Source organism: Vigna unguiculata, chromosome 3 (assembly GCF_004118075.2).
Source record: "Vigna unguiculata cultivar IT97K-499-35 chromosome 3, ASM411807v1, whole genome shotgun sequence".
Classification (NCBI taxonomy): domain Eukaryota; kingdom Viridiplantae; phylum Streptophyta; class Magnoliopsida; order Fabales; family Fabaceae; genus Vigna; species Vigna unguiculata.
In genome coordinates, this window is record NC_040281.1 from 19,700,780 (window position 1) to 19,713,852 (window position 13,073).

General features: G+C 29.1%; 1 protein-coding gene across 1 annotated transcript; it reads right to left on the minus strand.

Annotated features, from left to right (window-relative positions):
• Nucleotides 1-734: 734 nt before the first annotated feature.
• LOC114176655 (flavonoid 3',5'-methyltransferase-like) lies at nucleotides 735-6,310 on the minus strand. Its single transcript, XM_028061764.1, has 4 exons — nucleotides 6,199-6,310; nucleotides 5,881-6,111; nucleotides 4,429-4,557; nucleotides 735-1,203 (listed from the first exon to the last, which is right to left on the minus strand). The coding sequence occupies exons 1-4, from the start codon at nucleotides 6,253-6,255 to the stop codon at nucleotides 913-915; spliced, it is 708 nt and encodes a 235-aa protein (XP_027917565.1). The 5' UTR covers nucleotides 6,256-6,310; the 3' UTR covers nucleotides 735-912.
• Between the last annotated feature and the right edge of the window lie 6,763 nt (nucleotides 6,311-13,073).

Genomic DNA, 13,073 nt, shown 5'->3' on the forward strand with positions numbered 1-13,073 from the left:
TCATAATTTATCAATTTACTTATGAAATAATAAAATTACTTCATACTACATAATTAAACAAGAAAGTTAAATATAATTAACATAAAATAGAGGGTTTTATAATTATTATTATTATTTATATGATAGTATATTGATGGGTCTTTTAAGGGAGAATGTTCATTAGGGAGATACACAACATATAAGACCTAAGTTCAACTCAAATAAGGGATTGACACCACTTCCAACCCAAAACCATAAAATAATAGGTTTAAGAGTCTTCATCCTTATATGGTGTTCAACTTTTTCATCTCTGCCCATTGTGTACTTAGAACAAGGGTGACCTCCTTCCACACTAGTACATTACCCCTCAAGAAGAAGTATTCCCAACTATGAGTATCCCTTTTTCATATTGTCTTTTATCTTAATGAGACATGCTTACTTGAACCCTTTGTTAGTAAGACTTCAATACAAAGACCATACTATACTCATGTGAGTCAGTTACAAAGACTAAACATCAACTTTGATACTATTGATGGGTCTTTCGATGGAGGAGGTTCAATGAGCAGATGCATAACATATACAAGACTTAAGTCCAACCCACATAAGGGAATGACACCACTTCCAACCTAAAATCTTAAGACAATAAATTTATAAATTTTCATCATTATACAATATTCAACTTTCTCATCTCTATTCAATGTGGAATTTAGACTCACATTTGAATTTTTGATAAATATGTATATTTAATAAAGGAGTAGGTACAACATGGATGCAAATTTATTATATAAAAGAAATAGAACATAAATAACTTTGCAAAGCTTTTTCTTCAACAATAAAATGTTTGGGAATTGGTTGTTGCATTGTTAAAAATAACATGACTTTTAACTTGAAAATATTATTAGTGAGGAAAATACATTTCAAATTTGTGACTAGTCAGATACGTCGACAAAGAGTTAAACCGTCTCCGATGGAAACAATAGTTGATTCTATGCGACAATCATTTGCTATGTAGCTGTTGAATTCGAGAGTAGGCTTCCTATTTTTCCAGAACTTATCTTCCATTTTCTCATCCTCAGACATAGCCACTGTACCAAGCCATAAGGTGTTATCGTATGCAATTGTTCCACCCTTCTTCACCAATTTTAACAACACCTCATGATACTCTATCATAGTTTCCTTGTCAGCATCCACAAATACGAAGTCAAAGGACTCCCCATGGTTTCCCTGCATTTATTGCATTATCATTTTCCTTCCAGTCTTCAAATATAAATTCAAAGACAAGGTATAGAAGGATATCAATTGAATATAATACAACAATGACTTTAAGAACTATAATTAATATCAAGAAAATCTTGAATTGTCACATAAAAGGTTCAATTCTAATTGTTGTCAATATAAAACTTTTCATGTATCATCACACAATCATATACTATCTCCACATTAAGTTGAATTCACAAGAGATTCACATTCATTTTTGTATATAATCATGTTTCTCAAATATATACCATTGTGTTCTACTTCCACATAGACCCCTTAAATCCTAAAGAATGGGTTTGTTTGTTTATATTTTAAAAAATGTCATTATAAAATAGCACACCAGTAAAAGCAACATTATGACACCCAAACAACATGGCACTTAAGTAATCTGTGGTTGCACGACAGAGATACAGGCTTGCTTAAAATACTAAGGCATATGTATATATAATGCGGTACATTGTTGACATGTGACCCTTTATGGGATGGTTAATTGTGGGTGTGTAATATGTTAGGATTATCACATAGATTTATGATATATGGTGATTTTTATAGGTTAATGTTGTGTGTGACATACCCAAGATTACACCTTGCCATATATAACAGTATGAAATATATTAGCTCGTTAGGTAAAAAAGATATTATAATATGATTATGTAGATTAAGACAGGTATTGATAGGACTTTTGTGACACTTGCAGTGTTCACTTGAAATGTGACTATGTATTTTGGCATCTTATCAAAATGCTTCAATTGAAAATGCTCATAATGTGACAATGTATCTAGTTGTGTGTTTGTAGTTGTAATATCAATCATAATTTTTACAAAAATAATAATGCAAATAATATTGATAAATCTTAATGGGATTAGTTGAGAGAAGTGGTCCTCTCAACTTGATTTATCATACACTGAATTTTTTTCTTATTTGGATAGCCTACTCTAGGTCCCTAGTTCTGAGTGGAAGTACTTCTTTAGTTGAGAGTTTTAGCTATGAAGAAAAACTATTTTAAGGTAATGTAATCTTGTGATATTTTTATATATGTTCATTTTTTTATTGGATAAACTAATTTGTAGAGTAGTGGTGTGTTGTTATGACTGATTGATTCTAAGTTTGGTTGAAATAACCTAAAATTGTGAGATGTATGCTAAATTTTGTGTGATTGGATGTGATTGAAATGGTGGTGTGATTGTATTTTGGGATAAATAATCTGGTATGTAATAGATTGATGAATTCATATCGAGATTGATTTGTGTTATTGAATGAAGTAGTGAAATCATGGGGGTGCCTATGGTTTGTGATTGATGAATTGTCTAAGATGCATCATTTGGTCAATTTGGTCCATATAATGTATTTTAAACTCGTATGTAGGCTTTTTGAGAACTAAGAAATGTGTAAGAATGGTTCGATGGAACAAATTGATGATATGATACATCTATCTAGGTTTTGATTTTATGTAGACTCGTTGGACAAGTCAAACCACCGTTGAGTAAGAGTAAAAAAATGTGATTCTAAAGAGCTCTAGACGTTCCACTTGTTGGGAGAGACATAGCTTGTTGGGAGAACTTGATAAAACAAGCTTCCAAGTGTTTGCTCATAGGCGTTGGGTGAGTTTATTTTTGTGAAATCTAAATAGCTTAGGGCGGTTAGGGTCATTGGGCATGGGTTGAGTTTGTTGGTTGAATATATGGGATTTTAGCTCTAGTGTTAGAGTCGTTGGGCGAGACACCTTTTTGCTTCACTAGTTTACCTTTAAGGGTTATTTTTGATTAAATGTTATTATGTTGTATATTGAATGTGTCTTAATGAATGTTATTTCTGAATGTTATTTGTAATTGAATGTTATTGTGTTATATATTGGATGGTTGAATTAGTGTGTTGATTGAGCTATAGTTGTTCAAATTTCACTAGTTTATCCTTTTGTTTATGTTGTGTTGTGATTTTATTCTTCTTGTGATGATAGTATATTATACATTAGTAGAGGATGATGCAAGTGGAAGAGATGCGCAATAATGAAACAATTTAGGGTTGAATAATAGTAGTTGTAGCTTAGGTATATAAATTATGTATTTATAAATTTTCTAATTTATGAATTTTATATATATATATATATATATATATATATATATAAGTTTTAAATTATGATTTATTATGTAGTGTAGGACAGTAAATACATACTTGTATGTCTAATTATGTTTAATACTTAATTTATAATAATTTTAGTGATCTTAATTTAATTGGGATGGATGTTAAAGAAAGGATGTATTCTAATACTTTTAATATTATTATAACACATTTAAGAGAAATTAAAACTCTTGGAAACACTAAATACAACCTCAATTAAATTCGATTTTTACTGTAGTGAATAATATTCATCATAATAAATTTTATTATCATATCATATATCATATATTTGTCATGATAATATCTTATTATCATACCTTTTTGTTTATAATTTTTTCACTAAAAAGAAAATTAAGCCATGTTACCTATTATAAATTTCAGTTTTCAATTAATATTTATATGTCAATGTATTGTTAAATTTTCTATCGTAATTATTTTGTTTCTTTCTCCATATTAGGTTAATTAAGTCTATAGTTAAAAAATAATAATATTGTATTAATAGTGATATTACCCCATAATATCAAATCACAAACCGCTGTCAATAATAAAGTTATTAAATTTTATGATCACTATATTAAAATTCATATTAATAGTGATTTATTGTTGAATGGTTAAATTTTGAGAATTAATTGTAATATTTGTATTACAATTGTTTAATTTTAATTTTTAAAATTTCAATTTGTTCAATAGACTCTTCTTAATGTTACAAATGTGTGACTTCAGAATTTAGTGTGCTGATTTGGTCCTAAAACACGAAACAAACGATTTTAATCTTTTTGTCAAGTGAAACATGGTAAAATAAAATATACTTTGGTGTAATTAAAGAATAGTATGGCTGTGCTATTTCAAAACTCAATGAAAAAACTTAAAACATCAAAAACTGAAATCTCAGATTTATGATATTCAGAGAATTTAATTAACATGATTAAAGTTTGCGAAACTGAAATTATATAATATTTGAAAATTTAAACACTTTTAATAATTAAAAAGTTTAAAGGCTAAAATAAATGTCCAAAATAAAAGAGGCTAAATTAGACATAAGTCAAAATATTATGAGGCCAAAACAATACTTACTTCAACAAGATCACGTAGGGCCGATAATGCATCTGCTTGGATAAAGTCAATTTTGTCCTCCACTCCTGCCTTCTGGATGAAGGGTAATCCAGTCTCGTATGCTTCTCTATCCACATCAATTGCTATTATCTGCAACATTCATATTATTTCTTCACAATTTATTCCTTATTTTATATTCCATATATTCATGAAAAAAAAAAAAATCCCTGCACATGTCTCTTGATAAAATAATACAATTTTTGTAGATGACCATAAATAGTAAATATGAACATGTTGATTATTCACTTAGTAATAGCGGAAAATATACATTTTATAATATTTTGTAAGTAGTTTTCATTTATTATTAATAATTTTTATTTAGATAGATTTTTAAAATCAAATCACAGAAATAAAGTTGTCAAAAATATTAATATTTAAAGAATTATTTAAAATTATGTTTTACAGAGTTATACTTCTTATTTAGAGTATTATTTTTTATAATTTTTAATATATAATTTATTTTTCAAAAAAAAACTAGATTTAGTTATACTAATATTATTTTAAGAAAATTCATTTAATTGTATCTTAAAATTTATTTTTTACTTAAATTTATAATTTAAAACATTTGACTTGAGTTTTTTAAGAGGAAAAAAAATCCACAAATATCATAATACACGGAGGTATAAAAGTACTTATAAATATTACTTATGGAGATGGCTGAGTAATGGAGCGAGAACAACGGCAAAATTACTTTTTAATAAAAAGGGTAAAAAATATGTAGGTATTTAGTCTCTCTATTAACATAAATAACTCGATATGATTACTTTCTTATGGTATATTAATATATATATTAATGTCAATTTTTACTGTAGTAAATACATATAATAATTACTAAAGATAATATATATATATATATATATATTAAAATATCTTAATTATTATTAATGATATTCAAACAAATTAAAGTAACAAAATTAATATTTTTATATTAAAAATTTTGTCATTTGATTTTATGGTCAATGAAATTAAGTGACCATTATTTTCATCTTTTCATTTTTAATTTGTTGATCAACTTGTGTCTTTTTTTTTCAACTTTCACTTAACTTGTGCTTAAAAGAACAAGAAGTGAGTTGACCAAAGAATTGAAGAAGACAAAGAGAGAAAGAACAAGTTGATTCATGAATTAAAGACAAATAACAAAGCTAACGATGATATGATCCCATTAAAAAAAAACAAGATACTTAATAAAAATAAAATAAAAATATTTTAATCACTGAATGAAACAAATTATTATAATAAAAACTCATTTAAAAATATCAAAATTTATGAACTACTTAAAACTTAATTAAATTATATATATAATGAGATGTAAATTATTTTAAAACAATGTAGTATTTCTAGGAATATTAACTCAATTTCCAGTGACATTACAAAAAAATTTAAATCTAAATAAAAAAAAATAGTATATTATACCTTTGCATGAGGAGGAAGAGCTAGAGCCGTAGAAAGGAGCGAGTAACCCGTGAAAACTCCAATTTCTAGTGTTTTCTGAGCCTTCATGATTTTTAGAAGAACAGATAGGAATTGCGCTTCATCCACAGCCACACTCATCAAACTCTTGAAACCATATTTCTGCACTGTTGTCTCTCGGAGTTGCTTCAACTGCTCATGCTCTTTGGGATATGCACTCGTCTCAAGGATATACTGTTTATAAAACAATTTCAAGTTAATTAATTGATTTCGTGAATAACGATAATAATTTGAAGCATGAAAATGGGTAAATTTAATTACCTGTGCAAGTGCTGGACTTTTCAGGATCTTGCTCTTGGGTGCTGATAAGTCATCCATGGACAGGCTCTAGGTGATGAATCATGAACTTCTCAACAAAACATCTTTTTGAGCGTATTTTATTAATAAAAATAGATATCAATTAAATATTGTTTTGTTCATCCATCAAATCAAACCTATTAATCATTTAAGAAGTGAGAAAAAAATAATTTATCAACCTCTTTAATTAACCAATACTCTTTTTTAAGAGAAAGTCAACGGAATCATCAAATTTATATATGTATAACTCTATTAATAATATTAAACCTACCTACGTGGGGAATAAAATAGTTGTATTATAAATGTGTCTATAATTGTTTTCTATAATTTCTTGTGACTTCTTCTTTATTATAAGGAAAGAAATTAGCTGTATCGAGGAATTCAACTGTGTAATGGGGCATCGGATAAGAATAGCACGAAATGTATATGTATGCTAAAATAATGTTTTCTTCTTCCTTTTATCTTAAGTTAGTCGTAGGCTTATGTGGACAAGATTCTTTCTACACACAATTTTTTTAAATCAAAATTAATTTATGTATTAATTATTTAATACATTTTTTTTATAATTTCTAATGTTTACATTTAATTTTTTACAATTTAATTTTAACAAAAAAAAAACTTATTTATTTATGTTACTCAGAAAGTGAATAAAATGAATTGTTCAAAATGTCAACTCATATTAATGCACCATAATTGTACATGAATAATTTTTTTAATAGAAATTGTATTTTTCTCTCTCTTGTGTATCTCATAAGTAATATAATTCTATTATAAAATTTATGAATATACATTGAGTTGTTATTGAGTTGTTAGTAGTTATCTAGTTAGTAGTTATCTGGTTAGTTGTTATTTATGATTGATTGCTATTGATTGTTATTAATATTATCATTAGTATTGTAATCATTGAATTGTATTCTTTGGTTGATTTTTATATTTATAAATAGGGACTTCTCCTAATAATAATGACACACATAAAATCAGTCTTTACTATCTATTTTCTTTCTCTTCTTTATTTTTTAACAAATTCTCTTTTATCTTTCTTAATTTATATAATGTTTTGAAGACTTTTCTCCCTCTCTATTAATATACTAGTGCAAACACTTCCACACCTATGTTTATGTAATTTTAAATATTTTGTTATTGTAATTTTTTAAATTCAGTTAATTTAATTTATAAATAATAAATTAGATGCTAAAAAATGTTTAAAAATAATGAATAATTAATGAAATTATTAGGAAAAAGATCTAAATTTTGGAGTTACAAAGTTATGAGTACATAAAATAAAGAAAGTAGGTTAATATTTTTAAATAAAGAATTCTCTATTAAATGTAGGCTAATAGGTAACAAAATTATAAGGGTGAAAAAATGTGAGTTATGGAAATATTATAAAAAAAAAATATAAATAATTTTGAGTGAAATTTTTAATCTAAATTTGAAAGCACAACAAATAACAAATAACAAAGTATTATCAAATATAATATAAATAATTTTTAGTAAAAAATTTAATCCAAATTTGAAAGTACAACAAACTCTTCAAAATATTATCAAATAAAATACAAATCATTTTTAGTAAAATTTTTAATCCAAATTAAAAAAAAAATCAACGGAATAAATGGACAAAATCAGAGTAAAATTGGAACATGTGACAATTGACCTTGACAAATAAGTTAATAATTATATTATTAGATAAAATAGGAAAAGTGAAAATGTGTATCAAAGAGGTGTATCCTCTTTACATATAAATATAGATAATAATTATTAAAATAATAATAAAAATATAATATTGATAATAATGAAAATTAATTTAATTAATGCATACACTTTTTTCTTTTAAAAATTATCCATCGTAATTTTTTATATAAAAAATTATTATTTACATAACTACATACACTATCATCGTCTATTTGTTTGAATCTTTATGAAAAAATTATGTTTTTATTATATTTTTTTGCAAAAGACAAATATGGTCTAGTTATAATAAGATAAATATTTTCCAATCAATCTTCTATACCTTTCTAGTTTAGATCAGTCCACTAATTTACAATTAACCATACTCTTTAAGGTTGTTAAGAGCATATTTTCTTTGAGAGATTGTGTCTTCTTCCTTTTATTGGGCTAATCTTATGTCATACAAATATTTTAGATTTTTAAGATCCTTAGTCTAAAAATGATGGCATAAATGTTCCTTTAACTAACATTTCAAAATGTTGGTGAGGTTTTCTGACTCCATTATGGTCATACTTTTTGTTGCCAAGTCCTGTTCAAGGATTTCAAAATTTTTATATTTAACTCATCATATCAAAGTTTTACCTAGACTCACAAGATGATTGATGATTTGAGTGTATTGTTCTTGCACATCATAGATATTTTCTCCTTGAAGCATCCAAAAAATCTAATATTCTTGAATTAGAGTATTTTCCCTATCTCTTTTTACATCGCATGTGCCTTCATGAGTAACTTCAAGTACATCCCACATTTCTTTGGCACTTCTACAAACAAATATCCTTTAAAACTCGTCAAGGGTTAAGGCAGAGGAAATAATATTTCTAGCTCTTACATAATATTGAGCCTTTCTATTTTCTTCAGTTGTCCACTATGAAAAAGGTTTAGGTTCTTTTACATTGTTAGCATTTATCATAGGAATATATGGACCACTAACAACAACATTCCAAACACCTCTACCTATAAACTCAAGAAATATTTGCATTCTTACTTTCCAAAAAGGATAATTTTCACCAACAAACAAAGGTGGTCTATTGATAGAAGCATTATCAACTAAGGTTTGATTTTGTCCAACCATTATTAGATCTAGTTTTGAAAAACTATCAAAATCTAGTTATGATGACAATTGTTAGAATAAAATAGGAAGTTGGATAAAACCAAGAGGAGGTGAATTGGTTTGAAGTTAAAGTTTCAACTTTTAAAACTTTTAAGCTATTCAAAACTCTCTTTTAATAAATCTTAAGTTTAAAACAATTTGTAATAATAAATATCAAAGTAATAATCTTTTGGAAAGTTTGTAAAAATTATTCTTTCTCAAAAGTAGCGGAAGAAAGATAATAAGGAATAGAGAAAGTCACACTCGGAAATTTTATACTGGTTCAAATCAAAATACATTCTACATACAATTGCAATCACTTCAAACAAAATAACTACTAATTATTATCTTGAATTTGATATTACAACCACTAATCACAAGTGAAACATGAAAAATCATACTCAAGATAAAAACACACCTTCTCTGCAAAAAAACTCACAAAGAATGATAAACCACCTACTCTTGAAACCACAACATATGATCACAAGGGATTAAAATCACCTTCCTTGAAATACCACAAGGAATGAAGCCACACCTCTCTTGAAAACCACAAAAAGATGAAGAACATTTCCTTTAACAAACAAGAAGGATGAACCCATATTCAAAACCCTAGCAGTAACAACACCTTATCACTCAAGAACACTCTTGATGAAACTTAAAAGTCATTCTTTCAAAACTAGTTGATGGCTTCTTCTTGTCTCCATTGAAGCTTACATGAAGAATGGAAGCTCCATGGATGGTGTTGGATGTGGAAGCATGAAGGAAAGAAGCTTAAGGTGTTCGGTGTGGTTTAGGTGAAAGGATTCTTAAGAAAGGTGAGGCTAACTCGTAAGGAAGAAGACTAGAGTAAACTAGAGAAGAGTTTACTCTAAGGTGAGCTCAAAAGAGATTTGTGCACAAATTTGGGCAACACTTCATTACTCAATTTCAAGCTCCAAAAATACATATCGTAAGCCTTCTATTTATAGGCTAAAATGAGACCAAGGAGTCTCCAAAAAGTGGAGGGGAAAAGGAGTTTAGAAAGTTGAATTTTGGAGCCAAAAAGAAGCATGTGGGAGGTGTGACTTGGCACCTAAGCAAGTCACACTTGAGAAGATGCTCTCTAGGCTTCTCTAGAGTAGATGCTCTACTGTCAGCCCATTTAGCCCAATTCCCCTTTTTGGTCCAAAATTACTTTTAAAGCCCAATTTCCTCTAAGGCCCAATACATGGCCCAAAGAAAACCCTATTCTACTGGTCCCAAAATACAAAGCCCAAAAGTTAAATTCTAATATAATATTTAAACAATGTTGGCCCAAAAGATAAGAGCTTGGACCCTCTCAGTAGTTGAGGACCACTCTTCTTGTCTGCATTTGGCCAAGGCTGGGGCATTTGTCATCATCCCCTCCTTCTTGCGAAGGATATGTCCTCAGATCTACATGTTTCTTCATGACATCAGCCTTTATTATTGGTCTTCTTGTGTCTTCCTCCTCCAGGATCAAAGACCATCCTGCAACAAACACTAAACAACAAAATGAATATTAAATTGATAAACATCCAAAGAATATGACTGCCAATGTTCATACACCTTGCATCAAATGAATGATAAAGGTATTTGGTTTTAGGAGCATTTTGATTTTGCTTCTTATTTTCCTTATGTTGAATTCATATAATTTTGAAAATATTTCCCTTTTCAACACAAGGTTTGTTTTGGTCTTGCTTTTCTTCTTTAGAGGAAGAAGTAAGCATAACCTTATTTTCACACAAGTCTTTGCCCCTTAGAATGATAACTTTTTTTGCTAGGACACTCAAAAGTCTTGTGTTTTCTACCTAAACAGTTGGAACTTGTTTCACTAATATGTATGTAGGTAGAATTTTCTTTTTCTTTATTTATTTTATTTTTCATTTGCATTTGATCTTCTACCATTTGAGATGGTGATAGAGGATACAAGATAAACTTTTTATCCTTGTTTCACTACAACAGTTGCAGCATGAACCACTATCAACAATGAGAGAACAAGTGTTTTCTAAATTTTACATCAAAGATATTCTCTCTTTGTGTTGGCTCTTTTGGAATGGGTTGGTTGCTAAGAAGGTCTCATTCACAAGGATAGGCAATTTCCTTAGACTCATCATTATACTCCTTACTAGAAGTCTCACTCTCACTTTCTTGCTCATCTTGGCGACTATAGTGGTCAACACCCCTTAAGATTATGGTCTTTTGGTGGGGCATTGAGATGCAACATGACCTCTACCAAGACACTTGAAACATTTGATTTCACTAGTGTGAATGTGTGTAGATGTGCCTTCCCTTGGTTTCTCCTTTTCCTTGAAACTTTTGGAGGGTTCCTCTTTGACATGCTTACCCTCCCTCTTGAATTCTTTCTTGGTATAAGAGTTAGAGTAGTCATTTCAAAAAAAAATTCCTTAGAATTTGTTGCTCTACCTTTATGCAAAGTTGAACCAAGTCATTTAAGTCTTGGTAGGGCAACAATTCTAGTCTATCTCTTATCTCAAGACTTAAGCCACTAAGAAACCTTGCAATGGTGGTATCCTCAGACTCCCTAATCCAAGCCCTCATCATATATAACTCCATCTTTTGTCTATATTCTTCCACTTTCATTTTATTTTGATGGAGTCTTTGGAGCTTATCCATTAGCTCTGTATGATAGTAGGAGGGAATATGTCTTCTCCTAAGGGCTCCTTTGAGGGCATTCCAATATTTGACCATGAGACTTTGATTGATTCTCCTATCTCTTTTGAGGGCAGCCCACCAATACATAGCATTGCCCTGGAAGCTAAGGGTACTTTCCTTTTCTCACTTATTTGATGACAAGCAAAAGAGTTGCTCAACCTTCATTTTCCAATCAAGATAAGCTTCAACATCATCTTTCCTATAAAAGTGAGGGAGGTCTATTCTAATGGCTCTTGGTTCCCTAGGCTCTCTTCTTAGAGAAGGAGGAGGAGGTTGATAGAAGTTGTCAACTAGTCTACTATCTTTTTCTTCATAATGTGTGACTAGTGTTGGAGTGTGGGAGTACAAGTGTTGACTCCTATTACTCATCCTCTCATGCAACCTTTTCATATTTCTTGTTCCCCTCCTCTCTCCATCTAAAATTTGATGAAATCTATCTCTTTCTTCTTCTTTTTTCCTTTCCCTTGCAATTGTTTCATCTTCCTTCTAACGTAGTAGTGCTCTCAAATCAAAGGCAATTTGTTTCAAACTTATTTCTTCTTCATTTGAAGCACCCATACATTGAGAATGAGGTTGAGACATTTTTTTTTTTTTGAGATTTTAGAAGACTTTGGTCTTTTAAAGAAAATTTTAGAGAAGAAGTAGATAGCAAAAGCTTTTAGTTCTCCTCCAGGAAAGAGAGGTGAATCACTTAGATTGCTTACATATGAAGCCTTTCCTAGCCAAGGGAACTTGAAACTTTTGTACAAAACTTTTTAAATGAAATTAATTCAAAGACTAAGTTGACACACATTAAACTATCAAACAAGAAAATTAAAAACAAGAAAGATTAGAAGCTATATGCGGCCTAAGTTTTGGTAGAAGTAGAAGGCACTTGGAACCTTCAAACTTCACCACTAAAAGCGCTTCACTAATGTATAAAAGATGTTCTAGTTAGGAGATGTGATTGAGTACCTAAGACTCCCCCAAGACACCTAATTAGGCCATGAACACAATAAGGAAAGCATTACAATTTTACAAATCAATTTGAATACAATCAAAGTGCACAAAATGTAAAAGGTCTTCTTGGCTTGGTCCTCACAAGTGTTTCACTCTTGCACTTCCTCTTGATCTCACCAAAGAGGATTCTCTTTCGAGACTAGGTACTCTACCTCCTAGGATGCAACCTTAGGAAAGTTAGATCACCTCCAAAATGAAGTATGCACCAAATATAGAAACCAAACCAAAAAAGGTCAAGAAATAAAGCAAGAAAAGCACAAAATTATAATTGCTAAACTAAAAGTGAATAATGCCATGACAAACTCAAAGGATTACCAAAGAAATGACAAACTAGAAATAAGGTAAAGAA

Excerpts from the sequence above, each read along its gene's own strand:
- LOC114176655 (XM_028061764.1), bottom strand. The coding sequence starts at position 6,255 with ATGGATGACTTATCAGCACCCAAGAGCAAGATCCTGAAAAGTCCAGCA. Across the intron at positions 6,112-6,198 it reads AAAGTCCAGCACTTGCACAG|TATATCCTTGAGACGAGTGC; the intron begins GTAATTAAATTT and ends TTTTATAAACAG. Across the intron at positions 1,204-4,428 it reads CCCTACGTGATCTTGTTGAA|GGAAACCATGGGGAGTCCTT; the intron begins GTAAGTATTGTT and ends CAATAAATGCAG.